The sequence below is a fragment of the Ovis aries genome, chromosome 12 (assembly GCF_016772045.2).
Source record: "Ovis aries strain OAR_USU_Benz2616 breed Rambouillet chromosome 12, ARS-UI_Ramb_v3.0, whole genome shotgun sequence".
Classification (NCBI taxonomy): Eukaryota; Metazoa; Chordata; class Mammalia; order Artiodactyla; family Bovidae; genus Ovis; species Ovis aries.
In genome coordinates, this window is record NC_056065.1 from 69,959,458 (window position 1) to 69,986,113 (window position 26,656).

The 26,656-nt window shown below is 39.0% G+C and overlaps 1 protein-coding gene, 1 non-coding gene and 1 pseudogene across 12 annotated transcripts in view; 2 read left to right on the top strand and 1 right to left on the bottom strand.

Moving 5' to 3' along the window:
- RPS6KC1 (ribosomal protein S6 kinase C1) overlaps positions 1 to 26,656 on the bottom strand; it is a 213,043-nt gene that overhangs the window by 152,314 nt on the left and 34,073 nt on the right. For 7 of the 11 annotated variants that reach the window (XM_042229216.1, XM_027956290.2, XM_042229215.1 and 4 more), the window contains one exon: positions 7,878 to 7,993. The exons of 1 other annotated variant lie outside the window; for it this stretch is intronic. In XM_042229216.1, coding sequence (XP_042085150.1) covers positions 7,878 to 7,993 — 116 coding nt within the window. Of the gene's footprint in view, positions 1 to 7,877; positions 7,994 to 16,717; positions 16,810 to 26,656 lie in introns of all 11 variants that reach the window. 3 more of the 11 variants (XM_042229218.2, XM_060396703.1, XM_042229214.2) reach the window with 1 other exon arrangement.
- LOC114108796 (CDGSH iron-sulfur domain-containing protein 1-like) lies at positions 1,934 to 2,243 on the top strand (annotated as a pseudogene).
- TRNAW-CCA (transfer RNA tryptophan (anticodon CCA)) lies at positions 12,130 to 12,201 on the top strand. Its single transcript has one exon. It is a non-coding gene; the product is annotated as a tRNA-Trp (tRNA).

A 26,656-nucleotide genomic window follows, 5' to 3' on the forward strand; every position in this document is an offset into this window, starting at 1 on the left:
ACACAATAAAGGACAGAAGGCAGAGGAATGGTAAGTTCAAACTGCTAAAAGAAACACTGTGGGACCTCCCTGGTGGCACAGTATATAAGAACCCACCTGCCGATGGTGAATTTTACGTTACGTGACTTAAATCTCACATAAAACTCTCATAAACCCAGGGTACATGGGTCCGATCCCTGATCCAAGAAGATTGCATGCCGGGGTCCAGCCCCGGTGGATCCAGGGAATTCGAAGGGTGGATGGCGTCGGCGTGGAAAGACTTGTTTATTTATTAATGAAAGATTAGATTAAGAAACTATAGTGTAGTAAGAAGATTAAGTGGAGGAAGAGGGCTGAATAGCTTGGTTTACGCGGAAGGCCAATAAAATTCCAGACAAGGAATTTGCACCATCTACATTGGGCCACCGGCGCCCGCTTGAATATCTAAGGGTGCCTCGCCTTAAGCTCCCTTTCTCGCGGGTCTTAACAGCCGGGGCAAGTAAGTAGACCTGGCGAGCCTTCGCGCTCCAGGTGGAGATTCAGCCTGAAGTTAAAGTAAAGAGCAGAGAGAGGGAAAGAGAGAGAAGAAGAAAGAGAGAGAGAGAGAGAGACACGGGGGAGCCAGAGTCCCAAGAAACCAGGCCGGGAGACTAGTTAGAGAAGCTGGTCCAAGAAGCTGGCCCCCGAAGCTGGCCCCGAGAAGCTGGCCCCCGGCCCCAGAAGCTGGCCCCATCCTTTATTGTTCAGAAGGCCTTTTATACTTTTGTTAAAACACAGAGATCAATGGGTAACACAAGATTATGTAGCGTTCGCAGCTCAGGCTCTTTCTATACATCATTTGGTATACAAAAGGTCTCAGGTGATTTACATTATCTTCTGGCCAAGAGGCTTGTTAACACTTTTGGCTCTCTTCCTTAATGAATGTTAATCTTGTTTCCCCTGAAGTGTTTTTCTTTAATCTACATCTCCTTAAAGCATTAACATTAAAGTTACATCTCTACAGAACAAAGGTGCAGTGGGATATAACAAAGAAGGTACTTAACTCAAAGATCTAATGTTGCTAACACAAGGTCTACTACTTGTTTTTTTAACTATATCTACAACTAAAGGATGTGAAAATTTGGCAGCAAATATTGACTCAACAAATGAAACCTTTAATCAGTCCTATTCTAAAGATTTTGACTCCTCGGAAGCTCCTACATTCCTAGGATGTTTTAAGCTTCCTGTGCCTCCTGCGGTCAGGAGGCCTCAAACAATCACATGCGCAGCTGTAGGAGTCCTGCAGGCAGGCTAGAAAGCCATCAGAGGGTTTTTTGGATTGAAACACTCTTTCAAATGCAGAAGACTAAAGCCCTGAATTGACTTTTTCCAGAAAATGTCAGAAGAGTAGAAAAGCAGAGCACAAAAGCCGGCAGATTTTTGTTGGGGTACATGCTTAGGAATTTCCAGAGGGGTCCCTGAAGTCTGAGCACGCCTTGCGTATGTCAGCTTCCTTCCTCATGACCTTGTCACGGGCGGGATTCCTCACACTGGCTTCCGGCAATTGCACATGCCACGGGGCAACTAAGCCTGTGTGCCACACTACTGATCCAGCACTCTAGAGCCCTCGAGCCGCAACTACTGAGCCCACATACTGCAACTCCTGAAGCTTGTGCACACCTAGGCCTGTGGTCCACAAGAAAAGCCACCGCAATGCGAAGCCCACACGCCACGATGAAGAGAGGCCCCTGCTCACGGCAACTAGGGAAGCCCACGCAAAGCAACGAAGACCCAGCACAGTCAAAAATAAAATAAAATAACTTTTTTAAAAAGAAACATGTCAATCGATAATTCTCTATGTCCAGCAGAAAAAGAAAGAGAAAGATAGTGCTATGTTGTGTCCAACTCTTGCAGTCCCATGAACTGCAGTCTGCCAGAGTACTCTTTAAAAATGATGGATGCAAGGGACAGTGCCATGAGTATGACGTCCAGCATACAAGCTGAATGGACTGCTGCAGTGACATTGCTGCTGGGACAGCTGCAACTGGTTATCTAGCTTACAAAGGATTTTAAAGATCATCACAACAAATCTAGGGGAAACCCTCTCATCCAGAAAGACAACCCCAAGGTAGTACATGCTTTTGACATGGCAGATAAAGCTGGGTACTGATGATGCTGCTGAATGTCCAAAATAATTCCCATTCTGTGTTGGATCTGACACAAAACACAATGAAGAAACCAGAGACAATATGGGGCCTCTGATCATTAAGAAAAAAGACACTTAAATGGATGCTTTTGATGCTGTAGACCAACTTGTCCGGGTGTTTCCTGACTCTTTAACTAGAACGACTACCACTTCTGTCTAATTCAGCTCCTCTGAGTTCTAGATGTGGTATATTGCAAACTACAGCTCTCGTATTCACCACATCTGCCTTGTATGCTGAACCACTTGTATGCACAATTGTTGAAACAAACAAAAAGGAAAAAGGAAAAGCCAATCTCATGGCCTGGGGGTTACTTTGGTTCTATAAGGATCTGTTTCTTTACATTTAAAACTGACATTATTATATAGTTGTATGTCAAAGCTAACATATTAAATTATTCTTAAAATTTAAGAAAAGATGGGGTGATAAAAACATTTCCAGATAAGGACTAGAGACTCTATTACTAGCAAATCTGCCTTACACACACACAAGAAAACTACAGTCCTCCAAGCTGAAAGAAAAGAATAACATATGGTAATCCCAATCCACCTAGACAAATAAAGAACACCAAAAAAAAAAAAAAGAGAGAGAGAGAGAGAAACAAGGAAAACAGAAAGACTACATATATATGTTAAGACACTGTAACACTGTCTTGTTCTGTTTATATATGAGGTATCAGTTCAGTTCAGTCACTCAGTCCAACTCCTTGCGACCCCAAGGGCTGTAGTACGCCAGGCTTCCCTGTCCATCACCAACTCCAGAAGCTTGCTCAAACTCATGTCCATTGAGTTGGTGATGCCATCAAACCATCTCATCCACTGCCGTCTCCTTCTCCTCCCGCCTTCAATCTTTCCCAGCATTGGAGTCTTTTCCAATGAGTCAGTTCTTTGCATCAGGTGGCCAAAGTATTGGCTTCAGCATCAGTCCTTCCAATGAATATTCAGGACTGATTTCCTTTAGGCAGGACTGGTTGGAGCTCCCTGCAGTCCAAAGGACTCTCAAGAGTCTTCTCCAACACCACAGTTCAAAAGCATCAATTCTTCAGTGCTCAGCTTTCTTTATAGTCCAACTCTCACATCCATACGTGACTACTGGAAAAACCATAGCTTTGACTAGATGGACCTTTGTCGGCAAAGTAATGTCTCCACTTTTTAATATGCTATCTATGATGATGATAATAAAAAAGGAGAAGTAGAGCAAGTTTGCACCAGAAAGCTCTACTTGACTAGAATTTAGTATTCTTCTCAAGTAAATTGTCATAAATTAAAATGCATACATTAATACCTAGAGCAAACAGTAAGAATATAACTTTTAAAAGCACATACACGAGGGACTTCACTGGTGGCCAATGGTTAAGCACCTGCCCTGCAACACAGGGGACCTGGGTTCAAAACCTGGTGGGGGAGCTAAGACCCCACAGGAGGCAGAGCAACTAAGCCCATGCCCATAACCACTGAGCCTGGATGCCACAACTAAGCCTTGGGGCAACCAAACAAATAAGTTCTTTTTAAATAAAAGCACACACAGGAAAAAAAAAAAAAAAAGAATTTAAGTGGTACAATAAACAATACCTATTTAATACAAAAGGTGGCATAAAGTAGAAATAAAAAACAAAAAATATGTATGACATATAACAAATAGCAAGTGACAGACAAAAATTCAGTCTTATCATTAATTGAATACAAAAGGACTAAATACCACATCAACAACAGCAGTTCTCAGACTAGATTAAAAAAATAGGATTAAACTATATATAGTGCATGTAAGAGTACTCTTTAGATTCAATTATACAAACAGATAGAAAGCAAAATTTTAAAGAAAAGTACATGCAGACTGTAAGAAACCTAGACTGCCTATATTAAAATCACACAAAACAGACTTTCAGACAATAAACATTACTAGAAAGAGGGACATTTCATAAGATTAAGTAAATCATTTCATCAGGAAGATAGAACAATTCTAAACATACATGCAAATGCCAAAAAAGGCCCAAATTAAAGTAAAACTCAACATAAAAGAAAAATAGAAAATTCAACAATAATAAGAGACTTCAATACCTCAATCTCAATAATTGCTAGAACAACTAGACAGAAAATCAGCAAGGATAATGCAGACAATACTATCAACTAACTTGAATTAATATTTACTCCACCTGTATTAATAAATATAATATTCTGACAACAGAATATGTCAACATGTAACATTCTCCAGGGTAGAGCACATGCTAGGGAATAAATCATGTCTCAATAAATTTAAAAGGACTGAAATCATACAATGCATATTTTCTGATCACAACCGCAAGAAAACAAAATTAGACATCAGAAACAGACGAAACTTTAAGAAACCCAAACATTTGGAAATTAAAGAACATACCTCCAAATAACCAATGGATCAACAGAAAAAATCATAAAAGGAATCAGAAAATACTTTAAACTGAATAAAAGTGAAAATAAAGCAAAAACTTATGAGATGAGGCTCAAACAGTGCTAAGAGGGAAATTTATAGCTGTAAATGCCTATGTCAGACAAGAAAAACCATCTCAAATCAATAACTAACGCTTCCAATTTAAGAAATTAAAGAATCAGACAAAGATCAAACTAAATCCAAAGCATGCAAAAGGAAGGAAATATAGTTTAGAACACAGATCAGTGAAACGAAATAGAAAAATACAGAGGAAAAAAAAATCAATGAAACCAAGTTCATCCTTTGAAACGATCAACAAAAATACTGTTAGCTAGATGGGTCAAGAAAAAATAGACACAAATCACCAAAATTATGAATGAAAAGAGAGGACATCACTACCATTCCTATAGGAGTTAGAAACATTGTAAGTGAACAGTATGAACAAATTTTAGGATTCAGATGAAAACTCCTAGTAAAACACAAGTTACCAAGCTGTATCAAGTATCAAGCAAAAAGAGAAAATCAGAATAGACCTATGCAAGAAAATAAACTGAATTAGAATTTAAAATCTTCCCATATCAATTCCACTCCTAAGTATATACCTAAGAGAAACAAAAAATGTCCACACAGAAACTTATATGCCAATATTCACAACAGCATCATTCATAGTAGTCAAAGGAGACAACAACCCACATGTGCATCGACTTGATGAAGAGATAAACAAAATGTGGTATATCTATGGATCCACACAAAGGAAAATTATAATTAGTATTTAAAAATAAAGAATTAATGGATACTGGCTATAACATGGATAAACCCTTAAAGCACAATGCTAAATGAAAGAACAATTCCATTCATAATAGCATCAAAAGAATAAAATATTTTGTATTAAATTTGGCAAAAGAAGTACCTTATACAGGAAAATCATAAACAGTGCTGAGATACATTAAAGAATACCTAAATAAATGGTGAGTTATTTCATGTTCACAGATTATAATAGTAAGATAACAATTCTCCCCAAATTGAACTGTATACTTAATACAATTCCAATCAAAATTTCATCAGAATTTTGTGCTCACATGGACAAACTTTTGTGCATCACATGGATGTTAAAACATTTTATGAAAATTCAAAAGAATCAAAACTGCTGTAATAACTCAGAAAAAATACAAATAAAGTGGGATAACTTATACTTCTTCATTTCAAAACTTATTATAAAGCTACAGTAATCAAGACAGTATGGTATTAGTAAAAGAACAGGCACACAGATCAACAGAAGTTTATGTTTTTAAGAAACTGCCAAACTGTTTTCCAAAGTGATTTTTACCATTTTACATTCCCCAGTAATGAAATTTTGCCATCTGCAACAACAATGCATGGGCTCAGAGGGTGTCATGTTTGGTAAAAAACGTCAGTCAGAGAAAGACAAATACTGTTTGATATCACTTATATGTGGAATCTAAAAAAGAAACTAATGAATAAAACAAAAAAAGGAAACAGACTCGCAGAGAAACTAGTGGTTACAATTGGGAAGAGGGAAAAGGTGAAGAGCAAAATAGGAGTAGGGGATTAAAAGGTACCCCTTAAGAGGTACTGCATAGCACAGGGAATATAGCCAATATTGTACAGTAACTATTAACAGGGTACAGCCTTTAAAACTGTGAATCACTATACTGTACACCTGAAACTTACATAATCTTGTAAATCAACTATAATTTTAAAATATGTACATATGTGAAAAAAAAAACTCTGTTGTATGAGACAGATAAGATAACATGGTGAGTTTTGCTTTGTTGCTTACTTGGGAGTTAAATAACCTTCTAAGACCATATTTACTCATCTCTACATTAAGAAACTAAGCATCACTGTTATGATATTAAATCAGTATACCTCTCTCACCAAACACACTGCTTAGGATATTTCCAAGATATTTTCCAAGACCAGCTTGACTTTTCTTAAACTGCCCAATTTTTCCTTCCTCTTCTTTTGTTTCTCATTTCACACAACCCAAAAATAAGTGTCTTTCAGCAACAGTTACAATGAGGAGTTCCCAGATCCAAAAGAAACAGAATGAACAGCTTTTATTTAAGTTATTCAAAATCTACGATCTGATCTCTATATTCTTTTCTTAGCCCTTGGTATGTGTTAATTTGCAAGATTGCCTTTCATAATTTCTATAAAGCAATATTCTTCTTGCTTAATAATGCTGTCTTTTTCTATAAGAATAGATTATACAGAAACAGCTATATTTAGCAAATAGCTAATACTGTATCAATTTGATTTGGTCTTTTATCCTAAATATCTGCATTAGGTCATAAGCAGAAGCCAATTCATCATCTCAACCCAGTTTGCAGAGTAATGAAAAATTAAGCAACAAAGTCAATCAGCAAGAATCTTATTACCACAAACTTTTCTACTATTATTTCTAAATCACAAGTTTGTAATGTCTTTCAAAAGACCAACTTCCTTCAGCAAACTAAAATAGACCATAAAAAATAAATTCCTTCTATAGATAATATTCTTTTGTAAGATCCTCATATACCTTGCTGGCTACATGTTCTAAGAAATTACATTTATACAACTGAGTAGATTTTTAGTTAAAGAAGGGAAAAAATAATTACGGCACAATCATCTAGCTTTAGTCTAGAAAGCTAAATGTAATAGAAAAATTAAGACATTAACACTGAATAAAGACACTGATGTTAACCAACAACTAGCAAAAATTCAATACATAATAAACTAGAATATTATTAGTAAAAATGATAATGAACTCAGAATGAAGGCATCTCATGACAAGAAACTTAAAACACTAATATCCAAAGATCTCTGGTGATACAGTTTGTACTAGACTACCTCTTTTAAGTTGTACATGAACTATTTTTGTTCTATCTTTACACAAATTAGTCTAATTAGAACAAATTTAATATGGACTTACAGTGGTTTCTGTCCCCAAAAGAAGTCTATTACTGAAAGAAACTTCAAAAAGTGAAGATAACTACTGGAGTTTCATATTTAAACGTTTTAAAGTATTTAAATTATGATGAATTAGATAATCTCTAAGCCCTCTGCAACAATTTTCTTAAATCGGTGAATCACAAACTGTACACATTTTCACAAGAGAAACAGAAGACATGCCAGACACTGTTATTTACTATTAACTTCTAGTTATTTTACTAAATAATGAAATTTAAAAGTAAATGACATTTTGTTTGGGGAAGAAAATTTTAAAAAAAACTTAAATCTTGCTTTACTACACATTAGAAAATAAAAACATTTAATAAGATACAAGATATTCCAGAAAGAACAGCAAACCTTGAAAAACTCTTCAAGCTGTTTGCTGTGATAGAGGGCAGGAATGTTGGCAGAGAACTGTAGCAGGTCTTCAGCACACTGTCTCCTCTCTTCAATAACGGTTTCAGCAAATCGCCCTAGAATTAAACAAGAGTCAACACTGAAGGAAAGAAAGACCAAAGCTGGTTTGCAACAGCTGAGCTTCCCAATGAGAAAGCACTTTGCTGAGATCAGTATGCAGTCTTCTGAAGTCAAATCTAGTCTCCGTAACTGGAATCACTCGTGCTCCCACCAGGGAAGAAAGGAACGTTTCTCACAGAAGAGGATGCAGAGGTGGCAACTAGCCAATAAATAGTGCTGTCATAATCTAAAGGCTGTCAATACAAAAACCTTGCCATTTAAGAAGCTGGCAATTGGAAACTGAAGTTGAAAAGAGAATTATAAAGAACTCAAATAGTTTTCTACAGTAATTTAATACTGCAATTACTCATATCATTTTCCCTTTCCCACTCCTTTTTGATTTATAAAAGGAGTCGAAGAGAGGAAATTATGAGAACATCTGCATGGCAGTGGGGTCAAACACCTCAGCTTGAAGCGAAAAGATTTCAAGCCAATTTCCACGTGCGATGCTGTCAGTGTACACAAAGCACGCTCGTGAGAAAACAGAGAACCTGCACAGCGCAGTGAGCTCTGGTTTACAAGGTGATCGAAAGGTAATTTCATAGAAATTTTTTTAATGATATATACAGTTTGAGTGCTGATAAGACATTTTCAAATCTGAGTACTTTGCGCTACTCTCAGGTAAGACCACTGGTTGGTGTTTGTCACACGCCAAGTATCATACCAACTGCAATTTAGGTTAAAAAACTACAAAATCAAAAAGTAACACACCTCATACTTGACTGGCTTTGCAAAATGTTAATGAAAACAGAAGCATAAAGAGATTCTTAGTTATAGGCACCAAAACTTACTGGAAATAAATCAACTTCTTAGCAGTTATCACAGAGCCGCAAATGAGTGAAAGGGAGGAAAGAAATAGACAGATTAAAACAGAGCCCTCAGTTGCTTTAGTCAAAGCATTAAATACTGTACACCCGAGAGTACAAAGAGAAAAGAGGTCACTTTTACCCTGCCACACTTCTTCCAGGAGCTTACTAAGTACTTAATATAACGATAAAGTAAGGAAATCTGTTTTTTAGCAACTTTTTAAAATATCACATCTGTTTTCCACTCACTCAGAAACACAATTAATGATTAAATTTTGGTATGCTAACTAAATTTGTGCCAAATCTCTACTCTCCCTATTGTTTATAGGGAAATTTGTTTCAAAATGCTCTATTGTGAGACCACAGAATTACAAAAAAAAAAAAAAAAAAGATGTTCTAAGCTAGGAAACATCACACACATCTAATCCAACATACTTTAAAACCAGCACTTACATGTAAGATTACACTATCTCCCAGCTGACAAACTTAAGATAATAACTAGACTTTGTAGAAAATAACTGAGGTTCAAGCTTGTTGATTTTAATCATGACATCACCTTAACATGGTTAACAACAGAAAGTGAACAGGTTTTTAAACAGAAATAGAATAGAAATGGCTCTACATATATAACAACAGAAATGAGTGTGTATATATATAACAGTAGAAATGGTTATACATATGTAACAATAGAAATGGGTATATATATATATATATATAACAATAGAAATAGTTATATAGAAAATGAACAGGTTTTTACAAGTCTATGGAGTGTAAATAAGCAAGGTAGTATGATCACAAAAACGCTAGTCAACCTTAAAAAAAAGAGAGAAAGACTCCTAGTTATACTACCCAAGGCAAGAATTTGAAACTGAACAATTAAATGCCTCAGCTTAATGTGTCTCGAGTCTAATGAAACATTAACCCTAACTTAATGACAACTGAAAGAAATGGTTTGAGAGATAGACCTGGGTTCAAACTACTTGCTCTCTCACTTGGTAATTATAAAATTTAGGTTGATGACATCCTAATTTACAAAATGGAGAAAATGAACAAGGTACTCAAAATGAATAATTCCATACCAAGCACATGCACGCATGCACAGTCACTTCAGTCGTGTCCAACTCTGTAACCCCATGGACCATAGCCCGCCAGGTTCCTCAGTCCATGGGTTTCTCTAGGCAAGAACAAAGAAGTGGGTTGCCATGCCCTCCTCATCAAGCACATAAAAAGCTCTTAATAAACCAATCATGATTTCTTTAAATCTTCAAGTACCATTATACTGTCCAGTATATAGAATGGGCTAATATATTTTTGTTGACTATATGAGTAAATAATAAAAACTTAGAAACTCTGTCCATAGAATCTTCCAGACAAGAACATTAGAGTGGGTTGCCATTTCCTTCTCAGGGGATCCTCCCGACACAGGGATTAAACCCATGTCTCCTACATTAAACCCACGTCTCCAGCATTGGTAGGCCCGTTCTTGACCACTGAGCTATCTGAGAAGCCCGGGGGGTGGGGAATAGACAATAATTTCCAGCTTACCTTGAGGTTACATGTGGACTAAATTCTGGCCAAAAATATATAAATGAAATCTATTCTGCAGCTTACCAGAAATCTCTTTAAGAGATAACTGCTACACACCCTCCTATACACACTCTCCCCCTCCTCCTCTTTTTTCTGTCTCCTTTTCCGCTTCCAGGAAGGACTAGGATGTGGGAGGTTAAAAACAAGACAGAACAAGGCAGGAAGGAGCTTGGATTCCTGATCACTCTGGAGCCACCTTGCCTACAGCTACATCCAGAGCATATGCCATGAGAAGCCAAAACTAATATTATCCATTATGCTAAATCTACTAGTTTCCAGTTCACACTCAACAACTACATTAAATTCTTCCAATGACAAAAACACATCTAATGTGACACTGCTAGCTTACCTATCAATAATATTACCTGGAAACAAACTTCTGAGAACTGTAACATGTAGCACACATTCTCTGTCCTGAAAACAACCTAAGATATTCAATCCTGGGGGAAAAAACACATTGGCCAAACAGGTTAAAATGACAGCTAAAAATGTCCATTATCCCTTCTTTTGCCTAAATAAGAATTTGAGTATTCATCAGTGCTTAGGATTATTGTCCAGCATATTTATCCTTTAAACAAAAAAGCAAACTGCAGTACCTATAAATTCAATAGTAGTAATTGTGTGAGCATCTATAATCTTAGAACAGAAATCCAGAAAATGCACACATTATATTATGTTTCAACCCACAAGACCACCCGATATTATCTTTAAATGAACTAATAATTTGTTGAGAAATATAAATGAAAAACTTCCCCATATTTGATGACATCCTAAAAAATGCTAGTTTACTAGTTGAAACAAATACATAAAAATTTGGCTGCTTTAATCCTAGTGTGATCAATGACTCACCTCACCTCCCCATTAAAGTAGATTTAAATGCTTAAGTTGTGAGTATATCAACTTCTAAGTAGAATAAACATGTCAAAAGTGCATTTCTGCTCTATTTCTATTGATCTATGCATTTCTATTCCACTAAACTTGGACAAGCAGAGATGAATTAGAACATTTTTCATAGTACAACCAAAATTAAAGGCTAATGCATTAAAAGGTTCAATTACACTAAATCCTCTCATCAGAACAAACATGATAAAAGAACAAACATGTTCACTTCTTTGTTCCCAAGATATTTCAGAATAACAAAAATAAAAAACAGTATTGGTAGCACAGACAAAGAGAAGCAGATAAATTTTAATGCATTGACTACTGGCTCTAATACATGTAACAAAGCCACCTAATTTGACAATTAAATTTAAAAGTAGCAAGATTCAACAGTAATTCTAGTGAGAGACAACGCCCTAGGGGCTACTCTCAAACTGTTAATCTTTTAATATCATCATAACCTCCCTTGAAAGTCAACAACAATGAGAAATTATAAACAGGTGCTTCTCTTACAGCCTTTAAATTTCCATTTACAGGAATGGAAATTTTATTTTCTTGTGAAGAATAGAAAAAGTATAGGTAATTTATGATAGAAAATGTAAAACAAATTTTTCCTGAGGTTTATTATGCAGTATTACACATTATGTACTATATTATTTGTGTGTGAGTGTGTAGATATTATCTTTAAGTCACCTCTATCACCTCCAAATTACTCCACAATGGTTTGTTATTAAAAGCAGCAGAAAGAAAATTAAACCAAAACCTTCTCACAAAGCTGGTAAAGCACTGAAAATACAGTCTCTCTCTTTGATTTCTGGGCTTCCCTGGTGGCTCAGAGGTTAAAGCGTCTGCCTCCAATGCAGGAGACCTGGGTTCGATCCCTGGGTTGGGAAGATCCCCTGGAGAAGGAAATGGCAACCCACTCCAGCACTCTTGCCTAGGGAAGCCCATGGACAGAGGAGCCTGGTACGCTACAGTCCACGGGGTTGCAAAGAGTCAGACACGACTTCACTTTCACTTTCACTTTCTTTGATTTCTAAGCTATCTTTGAAATCGTCTCTATTTTTTTTTTAATTATGAAGAACAACTCATGAAAGCAGGATTTACAGCCTTTTTAAAATGCAACTGTCAGTAACCAAAAACCAGTTAAACAAAACTAAAGGTTATCCTTGACCAGTAAGAAACTAGCCAGAGAAGCTTGGTGCTAATTCCTAACTGTATTAAAAACTCATTCACAAGGCAAAAAGACAGAGGCCGAGTTCTTAGGTGTGAATTCCCTCTAGTCAACAGCACCAAGAACGTACCTCTAGTTAAAGAAGTTAGATTTAAGACTCCTTCCAACTAAGGAGAATGTATACTCTGGAGAATCCTGGGGCGTTTCACTCAGAGGGTGTTAGAAAGGACTTACAGAATTAGTGTTTCTCTTGGCTGCTAGGGGAAAGATTCAAAGAAGTGGGGCTTTGTTTGCTCTTTCAGGAAGTGGGAGCCATTCTAAGATTCTGTTAATTCTATCTACTTCTTCGATTCTATGGTTTTAATAAATTTTACTATGAAGCAAGAAGAATAAAGAGAGGCTAAGGCTGTGATTTATAAAAGAAACTCTGCAGTCACCATGGTAGCCGGGATGAAGCGCAGCTTGATCATTTTTGTGACTTGACAATGTCCATCTTTTTGTCTGTGTTCAGACATGATGACAGAGTGGTCTTGTTTTACTCTTGCTCCAAAGACACAGGGCGCCCTTGTCTAATGCTCCTATTCTGTGAAACTGCTTATATGCAACAGGAGAACACCACAGCCTAGCTGTGAATGCCAGGCCAACCCTAGTAAGAAACACCGAGGTCGAACAGATAGGGAGTGTCGGCCAGTTCCTTCCTCCATCTGCCAGGAGCTGCTCTTCCCATCCTCACAGGAAATCACAGTGTGAGGAGAGATGTAACAAAACAAACAAAAAACAGGTTTTCATGATCTCAAAAAAGATCAAGATTGCGAAACCTACAAACTAATACTCCTTTAAAATGTCAGAACAAAGACCCAGCACAGCCAATAAATAGTTATTTTTTAAAACAAAAGCAAAATAATAATTTTTTTTAACGTTAAAGTCATGAAAAGACAAAAAAATGCATAAGGAATAGACTAAAGAAACAAACCTACAGATATAATCCTGGATTTTAAAAAAAAATTTTAGAATAATTAGAGAAAACTGAATATTAACTACATATTTGACAACAGTATAACATCAGCATTAAATTTCTTGAGTAACAGGGGAAATATGGAAGTAGGGATGACATGTCACAAAATCTGCAATGTATTCTCAAGTGGTTCAGGAAAAAAATGATACACACAGACACAGGAAAATGTGGCAAAATGTTCTTTAGTGAACTTGAGCCAAAGGTACACAACTGTTCACTATATTATTCTTTAGGCTTTTCTGTAAATTTTGCAAGTTAAAAAAATTGGAGAAAAATAAAATGAATTAAGGGCCAGACTGGTGAGACATAGAGCCAGGAGGGGAAAACAACCATCTCAACTATCCCCAAAGAAAACAGAGAACTTCCTAGAAGAGACAACTAGAGCCCTGGAAGGCTAACCGGAAGCTTCTCAGCGGAGCCGGGCAACACTGACGGAGGAGACACGGAGAGTGCGGTGCGTTAGGGGAAGGGCAGACCGAGCGACAGATGAGAGCTAACGGAGCTGGTGTGCACCAAGCACTGAGCTACACACGCTACCAATATGATCCTCAGGACAGGAAGCTATAATCCCTAACTCCTCAATAACAACACAGGCTCAGATGTTAGTTTGTACAAGATCACATCACTAGCAAACAGTGGAGAGGAGATTTGGGCCTAAATCTGATTCCAAAAGGCATGTTCTTTCCCCTGAAACACTAGAATAGTAACTACGGATCTGATGGTTCTGTAAATCACAAACAGGACTCTTTTGCAGCTGAGGCTCATGTACTAAAAATGTGAGACTAGCTAAAAAGACAGATGATTAACTAAAACTTCCCTGCACACAGCCACAGCTGCTGCCTGCAGGGTTCACTGCAACTATAAGTATTACAAATGGACTGCACCAGTTACTGAAAGAGATAAATTGCTTACTTGCTAAGATTAATAAGAAACTTTCACTCTTTAATATATAAGGATGTGTAGAAAAGTTGGAAATAACCAACTAGCAACAGACAATAATAGCTAAGAATCTCAACCAATCCAGAAGCCATTCCCTTGCACCCAGTGACAGCTGATCATTTAATTTGCACAAGATCACAAGCTACTTGGGCACAGTTGAATTCCACAATACAGAAGGTGTAAGGTAGAAAGTAAAAATGTCTCTCCACCCACGTCACCACAGGCTGCACACATTAGGTACGTCTTCACACAAACATGAATGTCTATTTAAACACAGATGGGATCTGACTAAACATACTGCTATGCAACATTTGTTTCTTTATCTTAAAAATAAATCTTGGACATGTTTTCATATCAGTGTACCACAAATAGCTGCAGAATCTGTAATTGTCTAAGTTTGTGTGGCACATCCATACAATCATAGAGTGAGAAAACTCAGCTTCAGTTTTCTTCTGTTGAAGGAGAGGGAGGGAGAAACAGAGAGCAGCGCTGACATACATGACCTACCACGGGTAAACAGCCAGCCAGCGGGGAGCTCCGGTGATGACCCACGGGGTGGGCTGCAGGAGGGGGAGGGAGACCCAGGAAGGGGGCATATGGATACAAAAGGCTGACCCACATTGTTGTACAGCGGAAACTAACCAAACTAAAGCAACTATATTCCAATAAATAAAGGGGGGAAAGTGCTGCAAGGACACTCATCTGTATACACATATATGTGTCCAGACATATGTTATGTGTTCTCAAAGTGTAGTCCACAAACTGCTGGGGGTCCCCCAAGGGCGTTCAAAGAATCAATAAGGTCAAAAACATTTCCATAATGATACCAGGACAGCAGCTGCAATCTTCACCACATGGACATCCGCACTGGCAATCTAAAAGCGGTGGCAGTAAGCCGCTGACCTCTTGCCATGAACCAAGACAATGGCACCAAACTATACTTATTAGTAATCGTCATATTCCTTACTGCCACTCATATTAAATTTTTTAATGCCAGTTTTGCATAGCAATGTCCGTGATGAAGCATAAAAATTAACTTTATTAAACCTCAATACTTGAGGCCATTTCTTTTTGAAAGTCTGTGGGTAAAAAATATATAAACTACTATGACTTGGATATCTCACAGATATTTTCTCAAAAATAAACAAAGTGAGCCTAACACTTCAAAGAAAACAACCAATGGCATCATTTTCAGTGATGAAATTCAAGCTGTCAATTCACTATAAGCTTAACAGCTTCCTAATACTTTAAAAAATTTCCTTTAGAGATCTGTGGTGATAGTTAACATTGTCGGAGTCTATTTAATGAAAATGGCCAACATTTGCAAAATCTGCATAACTCAGGGAACCAATACTTGTCAAATGATCAATGCATGTCATAAGCTTACACATAAGTAAAAGATACATTCAAATCTAAGACAGACAAATGGATTTTAATACAACAAAGGACCAAAGGTTCATTGATTCAGTGTCAGATTCCATAATGTAACTAAGCCTTTAAGAAATTACTGCTGTCTACCCAGCCATAGAAAAGAATAAAATTTTACCATATGGAACAACATAGATGGACCTCCTAGAAGGGAGTATGCTTACTGAAATTAGTCAGACAGAGGAAGACAAACATTGTATATTTTCACTTATTTGTAGAATCTAAAAAATAAACAAATGAGTATAACAAAACAGAAACAGATTCACAGATACAAAGAACAAACTAGTGGTTACCAACAGAGAAAAGGGTGAGGGGAGGGGCAATTAGTGGTAGAGGATTAAGAGGTACCAACTACTAGGCATGAAATAAATATGATACCAGGATGCAAGGCACAGCACAAAAAATATAGCCAACATTTTATAGTAACTTCAAATACAGTATAATCTAGAAAAATATCAAATCACCATGTTGTACACCTAAAACTAATATAATACTGTAAATCAGCTATACTTCAGTAACAAAAAAGAACAAATTTACCACTATCAAGCTTCAGTGTATCAAAGTGTATCCTCAACCATCTGAAAAGCTGTTAAAATACTCCTCCCTTTCTCAACATCATATGTGTGACCCTAAATTTTCTTCATATGCTGCTGCTGCTAAGTTGATTCAGTCGTGTCCGACTCTGTGCGACCCCACAGATGGCACCCCACCAGGCTCCCCCGTCCCTGGGATTCTCCAGGCAAGAACACTGGAGTGGGTTGCCATTTCCTTCTCCAATGCATGAAAGTGAAAAGTGAAAGTGAAGTCCCTCAGTCATGTCCAACTCTTAGCGACCCCATGGACTGCAGCCTACCAGACTCCTCCATCCATGGGATTTTCCAGGCAAGAGTACTGGAGCAGGGTGCCATTGCCTTCTCCGTATACTTCATCACATTTCACCACAGACTGGATCCAGAAGCAGATATGAGAATTAGGTATTTTTCTTTTAATCCAGGCATTGAAGATTCATTTAAGTAAACTAATACTACACTAATTTTTCATAAAAATACTCACATTACATTTTTAACTAAGTACAAAAGTATTTTTAAACTTCTAGTGTGATAAATATATTTAATAGCTACAACCACATAAACAAGTTTTTCAAGCTTCAATAATTTTTAAGAGTGTAAAGGAGAATTCTGAAGCCAAATATCTAATAATCAATAATTATCTCCCTGTAGACAAGAGAATAGATATGTAGTAAAATTTACTAAAAAACAGGAAGAGGTATACTCCAAATTGTCCTCCCCAAACTATGCAAATTTCTACTCTTCCTATATCTATTTCCCCATACTAGTTATAATCAAACTTTTAAATTTCTGCCATGAGACTGATTTTTAATGGTAACATTGTCTGTAACTAGTCCAGCTCTTAAACCTTAACTCATTATTTCTGTATTTTTCAAGTATATATATGGTTAGGCATGGTGCTACAAGCTGAAGATACATCTGTATATAAGAACAAAGCAGTCTCTAAATAACACAGCTCAGGAAAGGCAGAGGAAAAGACAGGTATAATACAAGAGAAGTTTCTTTACTTTCAGAATACAAAAACAAAACCTGCTATTGTGGCGTTATAAGTATGATTCTTAAAACTCCTCAGAATAGTCAATTTTTTACATTATTTGCACCTTCATAATAAAAGTAGAGAATCAGAAGACTTAAAAACCTGACCAGATGAAAGCCATATCCTAAAGCACTTCTGGATCACGACGCTTGCTTCAACTATGAGACTACATTTCTGAGAAAGCAGAGGCTCCAGTCACTGTATACAACAGTGCCCATCTCTAAAATGTTTCTTGAATTAAATGTGCTCATAAAACCCCCAGATAATTAAGGGTTAAGGTGAAATTAACCATAGAAGACTCTAGTAATAGAGTCTTACGTTCACGGCATGTAGCCAGCTACAACTTGACAACCTTAAACAGGACAGGTGTCATGAAAAAAAGGAAGGAACCATAGAGTTTGGACAGTAACTATGAACAGAAAGCAAGAGAAATGTGGAGAACCAATGGGATGTCTAGACTCAAAGACCAAAAGCAAGCAGTCAGAGGCTAACAAGCCTACAATAACAAGAGTTCATGGATCCCCAAATGCTGAGTACAAGAACGTAATGAATGGATGGAACCATCAGAACTAATGGTTCTATGGCGAGTGACCAGTTGCCCACTTCCCTCAATTGTTTTTTTAATCTTTCTAATCATGCATCCAAGATACTTCTTGCCATTACTTATATTTTGAAATGTCAGCATATATCATAAATTGTTAATATTTAGCATTTATTAAAATTAAAGAATTGTAGCAAGAAGCTTTCAATGACCCCTTTATTCTGGCATAAATGCCACTGATGTTGCTATACTATGTAAGATTCTCTGCATCTTGCGCCCAAATCTCAAGGAGCTGTGAAAACCCGCTGAACACCCTGAGGAAGCAGGTGTGAAGCTCAGGATACCGTGATCCTGCAATCAAACCAGAATGAAGAAATCCCTGTGCCACGAGAACTCTGAGCCAACAGAGCCAGGATAACGTCATGTCACCCAGAACTCTTCTAAAGTCAAAGACAGACAGCAGGGTTCAGTCAAGAGATCAAAATCGCACAGCAACTGGAACAGGAAAAATTTAACATAAAGAATTATTAAGCATGACAATGGAAAAATAGAAACTCTAAAGTGAAAAGAAAATCCTAGTGAATACCCCAGGGTACCTAAGGAAAAAAAAACTTGGAAGGGGGAAGCCCTCCCCACGGTTTGATCTCAGATCCTCTTGGAAAAGGTATGGTTACAGCCACTGGATTGGGAAACATATGCTGGGCTCCACGGACTGGTCCACAGTCACCAGGAAAGACCCCCTCCATACTTCAGAAGGGACAGGGCTGGCAGGTGGGCAACAAGAGAATCACAGTGCCGGGAGCCCACGCATAAAGCAAGGTCATGCAAGGCCTGGGGAACACGCTGTCAGGGTCAGCAAGGCCTCAGGAAATGACTTTCTGAGGTAAGAAGGCAGGCCGAAGCTGTCAGACTGGCATGCAGAAGGGGGGAGCATCAAGAATCTGCTCGCCTACAGGGCAATGAGGCCTGAGCTCTAGTGTCCTGTCGGAGGGGTACAGAGTGCCAGCGGGCTGCAGCTGAGGGGCAGATACACAGAGAGAGTGTGTGTGAAGCCCACTCTCCAACAGGCCTGGAGACCGTGGAGTGCTTAGCTAGATGGCCATGGACTAACTGCGGCTACAAGCTCATCACGAGCCTGGTCTCCAGGTGTATGGCTGAGGCAGATGCTTCTGGCAACAGCGCAGCAAAAGCAAGAAGAAAAACAGTCCACAGCAGACTGCAAAGAGGGAGAGGAGACCTGACCCTCCCAGAGCACCCCACCAGTGTCCCCTACAGTTAAGCATATGTTTAAGTGGAGCTTAACTGCAATACTCACTGTAAAGGGAAACGCTTAAGGAGTCCAGCCTATTCATGTGGAACAGGAAATGAAAGGACCTGAAGGGAATTCCCTGGAGGTCCAGTGGAACTAAAATGGGGGAACTAAATCCCACAAACCCCACAGTGAGGCCAATCAAAAAAAAAAAAAAAAAGGAACAGACCTGAAGCTAAGAGGCAATAAATGGATAACGGATAATTGGCATGGCTTCTTGGAACCAAGAAGAACCAACGAAAGAGCCCCAGGACTTCCAAGACGACCTTGCAAGGCAGCATTTCCCCAATGCTGATAAGAAATATAGCTAGCATCAGAACATACTCTATAAAGCCATTATACAAAAATCAACATGGTATAGAAACAAGAATTAATGTAAGAATAGACAAATAAATGCCACAAAAGAAAAAACCCTTAATTAATGGCAATGTATATGAAAAGTATAACTAAGATTTCATTAGGAAAAATACAAATTATTGAATAAGTGATCTGACAACAGATATCTAACTATCTGAAAGAAAACTAAAATGGAGCATCATCGGACATCCCATTCAAACAGAAATTCCACACAGATATTAAAAAGAATTTTTTAAGCTATAAAAATCATCTTACAAGCAAATGTAGGTATGGGATGACCTTTCTCATCAGGACCAAAACCATAAAATCTTGGCAAGGAGGTTAGTGGAGGAGCATTCAGGAATAAAACTGAACATATAAAAATTTGTTTGGCAAAAGCTATCATAAACAACTCTGAAATAAGCACATGTAGGTGTATATGTATATTGGAGAAGGTGATGGCACCCCACTCCAGTACTCTTGCCTGGAAAATCCCATGGACAGAGGAGCCTGGTGGGCTGCAGTCCATGAGGTCGCGAAGAGTCGGACACGACTGAGCGACTTCCCTTCACTTTTCACTTTCATGCACTGGAGAAGGAAATGGCAACCCACTCCAGTGTTCTTGCCTGGAGAACCCCAGGGACGGGGAAGCCTGGTGGGCTGCCATCTATGGGGTCACACAGAGTCGGACATGACTGAAGTGACTTAGCCAGCAGCAGCAGGTGTTCAGTTCAGTTCAGTCGCTCAGTCGTGTCCGACTCTTTGCAACCCCATGAATCGCAGCACGACAGACCTCCCTGTTCATCACCATCTCCCGGAGTTCACTCAGATTCACGTCCATCAAGTCCGTGATGACATCCAGCCATCTCATCCTCGGTCGTCCCCTTCTCCTCCTGCCTTCAATCCCTCCCAGCAACAGAGTCTTTTCCAATGAGTCAACTCTTCTCATGAGGTGGCCAAAGTACTGGAGTTTCAGCTTCAACATCAGTCCTTCCAAAGAAATTCCAGGGTTGATCTCCTTCAGAATGGACTGGTTGGATCTCCTTGCAGTTCAAGGGACCCTCAAGAGTCTTCTCCAACACCACAGTTCAAAAGCATCAATTCTTCGGCGCTCAGCCTTCTTCACAGTCCAACTCTCACATCCATACATGACCACAGGAAAAACCATAGCCTTGACTAGACGGACCTTAGTCAGCAAAGTAACGTCTCTGCTTTTGAATATGCTATCTAGGTTGGTCATAACCTTCCTTCCAAGGAGTAAGCGTCTTTTAATTTCATGGCTGCAGTCACCATCTGCAGTGATTTTGGAGCCCAAAAAAATAAAGTCTGACACTGTTTCCACTCTTTCCCCATTTATTTCCCATGAAGTGATGGGACCAGATGCCATCATCTTCGTTTTCTGAATGTTGAGCTTTAAGCCAACTTTTTCACTCTCCTCTTTCACTTTCATCAAGAGGCTTTTTAGTTCCTCTTCACTTTCTGCCATAAGGGTGGTGTCATCTGCATATCTGAGGTTATTGATATTTCTCCCGGCAATCTTGATTCCAGCTTGTGATTCTTCCAGTCCAGCGTTTCTCATGATGTACTCTGTATATAAGTTAAATAAGCAGGGTGACAATATATAGCCTTGACGTACTCCTTTTCCTATTTGGAACCAGTCTGTTGTTCCATGTCCAGTTCTAACTGTTGCTTCCTGACCTGCATACAGATTTCTCAAGAGGCAGGTCAGGTATTCCCATCTCTTTCAGAATTTTCCAGTTTATTGTGATCCACACAGTCAAAGGCTTATATGCGCAGATTTGCACATGAATGGAAGTATGTACAACATATGCACTGTAATCTGTATGCACATAAATGCACTGTTTCCCAACTACAGCAGCTGAGCGAGCCTTGGAACAGGCTACAGTGAGCCTGTCTACCGCGCAGAGAGTGAGCTTATCTACTGCCCAGATAGAGGACCCTGCGGCAGCCAGAGTCCAGCCAAAAAGCGGAATCCACACGGCAGTTTGAAGAGGGAAAGTCTTATAAAGAATTATTAACTATTTGCACAGGATTAACTACTAAGAAGGAATAAAAGAGAAGTGTAAGGAATATCCTAGGATGGAGGAAAAGAACCGAAGGCAGTCCTAGCAAGGGGGCCTGCTCCCCAGGGCTGGATTCGGGGCTCCTGGAAACAGCGGCTGCAGCAGACTGGCTAAGAGTCAGCTGGGCTGCCCCAGCCACTTGCTCTGCAGCAGGAGGGCCAAAGGTACTGGGCTGAGAACTGCAGGCTGGACAGCCAAACAGGAAACTCTGCTGTGGTATCAGCAGGCCGCAGGTAGAAAGAGGGGAGCCCTAGACAGGAACTAGCAACAAAACTTGCTAGAGGGTGAGAACCACTGGGAAGCCCACACACGTCCACGCCACTGGCAACACAGAGCACGCAGGAGCAGAAGTCCATCTCCCACAGGGTCCCTCCAACACCTCGACGGATTAAGTTTATACATGCCAGTTGGAAAAGTAGGTCCAATAAGGGGGGAAAAAAGAGGTGAATTTGGAGCTAATTTTATGCAAAAAATTGATAACTAGCATAGTTTCTAAAAACATTCCCCACAAAAAGCAACCAGGGCTCTGTGAAGAGATGGCTGATTCCAAGGCTGGAGCATATAAACTCACAGATGAGCACTGAATGTCTTGTTATGCTTAAAAGTAGTAAGTGCTTTAAAAACACAACAACCACAAAAACACTTGATGGTGAAAAGTTTCAAGGACAGAGAAGCCAAAGTACAGGGGCCCTACTGGTCAAAGCTAGAACAATTTGGGCATCTGGTACCCTGAAAGAAAGAGTGAACATGAAAGTCACTCAGTCGTGTCCGACTCTCTGCGACTCCATGGACTGCAGCCTTGCAGGTTCCTCTGTCCATGGGATTCTTGTCCAGGCAAGAACACTGCAGCATTCCCTTCTCCAGGGCATCTTTCCGACCCAGGGATAGAACCCAGATCTCCTGCACTGTAGACAGATTCTTTACCATCTGCGCTACCAGGCAGGCCTAATGAATTCTGAACTTTGGAGGAGGGGAGGAATTAGGTATATGAGTTCAAATAAATAATGGATAGATGGATAAATGCACAAATAGACACAATACACAAACATGCAGCTATACAGATAGATAACATAGACTCAGGTAAACAGAAGAACAGTTACAAAGACACACAAGTAAAGAGATAGGGAGGATAACCACTAAGGTAGAACCGGTGCTACCGGAAAATCATTATTATGAAGCCATGATGGGAGCTGGTGATGGACAGGGAGGCCGGGTGTGCACAGTCCACGGAGTCACAGAGTCGGACAGAACTGAGCAACTGAACTGAACTAAAGCCACGATGGAAACACTGGTCTGTGCAAGAATCTATGGATGCCAAATCTAAGGGGCAGTTTTGTAGAAGAGCAGAATATATTCATGGTCTTTAAAGTTTTGAAAGAAAGAAAGGAAGAGAGGGATGGAGAGATAGAGGAAAGGAGGAACTCAAATATATGTGATAGTCTCAAGGCAGCCCCAATGATACTAGGTCCTAATTCCTGGAACTTGTAGATGATACTTTATTCAAAGAAGTGTGTGCAGATGTGATTAAGGACCTTGAGAGGCAGAGATTACCCTGGATTATCAGGATGGGCACTAACGCCATCACAGATGTCTTATAAGAGAGGGGCAGAGAGAGATTTCACACAGAGAAGGCAGTGGAGTACTGAAGCAGACAGAGGTTTGAAGATAAGGGCCTTGAAGGCTGAAGCGATGCTGGCACAAGTCAGGGAACACACCCAGTCACCAGAAACTGAAAGAGGCAAGGAACGCGTTCTTCCCTAGAAGCTCTAGGCTCTGCTAACACCTTGATTTCTGCCCAATAATACTCATTTCAGACTTCAGGCCTCCAAAACTATAAAGAAATAAAATAAAATAAAGCTCTATTGTCTTAAGCCACCACAAAAACAAACCTTCCTCTACCAAGAAGAAACCACATCAAACTTATTAAACACTTTGGTTGGAAATCTCCCAGCAGCACTACCCTCTTCCCTTGGTACCGTCCCTACTTCCCACACCTCTGTACGCAACCATGTTGCTAAACTTTCTACAACTATGTCAAAAGGACCCACTCCCTTCCTCTAAGTTCCAGTAACATTTACCTCGTTTTCCTGCAAGCCCTCACCTGCAGTCTTATCAAAGACCACAAGGCTTCTATAAACAGCTTCCTCAAGACAGTGTAGGCCCTCACACTCTCCTCAAAGCCCATGGCTCATTCCAAAGCCACTCTCCACATTTTTGGGTTTTGTCATAACAGCACTCAAACTTCCAGGTAAAAAAAAAAAAAATTTAAGTACTGATTGCAATGTAAAAAATTATCCCAAAACTTGGTAGCCTACAATAACAAACATTACTATCTCACACAGCCTCTGATAGTCAGAAATCCAAAGAGGCTAGGCAGGATGTTTCCAGCTCAGTGTCTCTCATAAGGCTGCAGTCAAGCTGTCAGCCAGCGCTGCAGTCATCTCAAAGGCCTACTGGGACCGGAGAAATCTGCACCTAAATTCATCTACGCGACTGGACCAGGTTTCACGTGACTGCTGGGTGTTGGCTGCTCTGTTTCTATCGGTGTGGGCCTCATCGTGGGCTGTGTGTGTCCTTACAGTATGAAAGCTGGTAACCCTCAGAGCAAGTAATGAGAGAGAGAGAGAGACAATATCCCCAAGAGAGAAGCCACAGCTTTTATAACCTAACCTCAGAAATGACACACCGCCACTTTTCTTTACGCTACTGGTCACACAGACCAATCGATTCCTGGGAAGGGAATAAACAAATATGTAACTAGCAGGAGAGAAGGATTGCATATGGCCATCTTGGAGATGGTCTATCACAAAAGGTATGGTCCACATATTTAGCAAACTAGCACACAGCATGAATTTGATTTACTGGTATAGTATAAGGAAAAAAGATCCCATTAAAGCTACATTGTCATAACATGTGTATGTGTGGCTAAGCCCTCCTGCTGTTAAACTACAATACAAAATAAAACGTTTTTAAAAACTTACATTGTCACAGTAGTCATCACAATTAAACTTAACAAAATATAATTGTTACCTGTTTAATGAACAATATTCACAGTCATAATGATACAAATATTACCTGACATAATGAACAATATTTATAGTCGTAATGATACTAATATTACAGATGAAGTTGATTAAAATTCCAGATTTGAAAATCATTCTACAGATTAAGTATGAAATCTTAATTACGATTACTGAAAAGAATATAAATATTACCACCTTTGAGAAATGTTAAAATAAGCATACAAGTTTCAAAAGCTGAGTGGTAAAAGGAGCTAATGAGGTAAAAGAGAGGATAAATACACTCTTAGATTCATCTTACAGAGACAAATGGTATTGTCCATAGTTATGGAACAAAGAAATAGAGACATGGTCAACAGAAGAACTAAAAATATTACATAATAATACAGGGGAACAGGTAAGTCAAAATCTTACCTACCAGAGCAAAAAGTAAATAGACACGTCATAAGCTGTTACACCAAAGAACAAAGGAAAAAACTGCATACATTTACTATTATAGATACAAAATACACATTCAAGAAATGAAAAATAAAAAAGATAAAAGCCAGTTTTCTCTAGAAGCAAAACTGGGAAGACGATGCACAGAGCAGAAAATTACAGTGTTTTTTGGTGGGTTTTTTTTGAGGTTTACAACCATTTGAACGTTGGTTTATAACAGTAAGTTTCTCACGTATAACATTATAATTCTACTTTTGTACACACCACAGCAGGCTCACCACCAAAGTCTAGTTTCCATCCATCCCTATGCACTTGACCCCCTTTAACCATTTTGCCCTATCCCCACTACTCTTCCCCCTGGTAACTACCAATCTGTATCTACCTGTTTGTTTTTGTTCCATTTCATTTCATTTAGTGAGTGAAATCACATGAGTGAAATCATACAATATTTGTCTTTTTCCATTTGACTTATTTCACTTAACATAATATCCTCCAGGTCCATTCATGTTGTTGTAGATGGCAAGATTTCATTGTTTCTTATGGCTTAGTAGTATTTGATTGCATACACACACACACACACACACACACACACACAGACATGCGCACGCGCCAGGAGCCAGCGTGAGGAATTCCACCCGTGACAAGGTCATGCGGCAAGAGCTCTGATAGTAAGGCTAATCAGAGCTCAGGTTTTCCCCCTGGAATTTCCTGAGCATCCACCCTCCAAAAAATAAGAATCTGCCTGCTTTTCCACTCTTCTGATATTCTCTGGAAAAAAGTCAATTCAGGGCTTTAGTTTTCTGCATTTGAAAAGGATGTTTCAGTTAAACCCCCTCTGATAGCTCTCTAGCTTGCCTAACAGGTTCCCCAGACTTCTTACAGCCTGTGAATTGCTTACAGCCCCCCAACCGCGAGAGGCACAAAGCTTGAAAGCATCTTAAGATACAGAGCCTTTTTTGAAGAGTTAAAAATCATATTGGTGACGGGTTTTCACTGTTGACTCAAGGATTGCTGCCAGACCTCCATATTCTTTATCTTTTAGGCACCTGGAAGGATGTTACTCAATGTAAGCAGGATGTAGAAAAAGATACATAGTAGTTTTGATGTTAGCAACACTAGACTTTTGAGTTAATTGCTTCTCTTTTGCTGTAAATCACTGTACACCCTCTACTTGTTGTAAGTTGTTATATCTTTGCTGTGTAAGAATGTAACTTTATTTAGTGCTTTCTGAGAGTGGCACCAGACCTTGGGAAGATCAACACAAATAAGTCTTCTGGTTGACAAACCCTTATCAGAAAAAAAGCTGTAAAATGTTCATTGGCCCTTTTGGCTGGAAGATGATGTAAATTACCTAAGACTTGTGTATACAATTAGGTACGCAGAGAGAAAAGCCTGGTTTTGATAAGAGTGTGGACTGCTAACGCTGCATAACTTTGTGTTACCCATTGATCTCCATGTT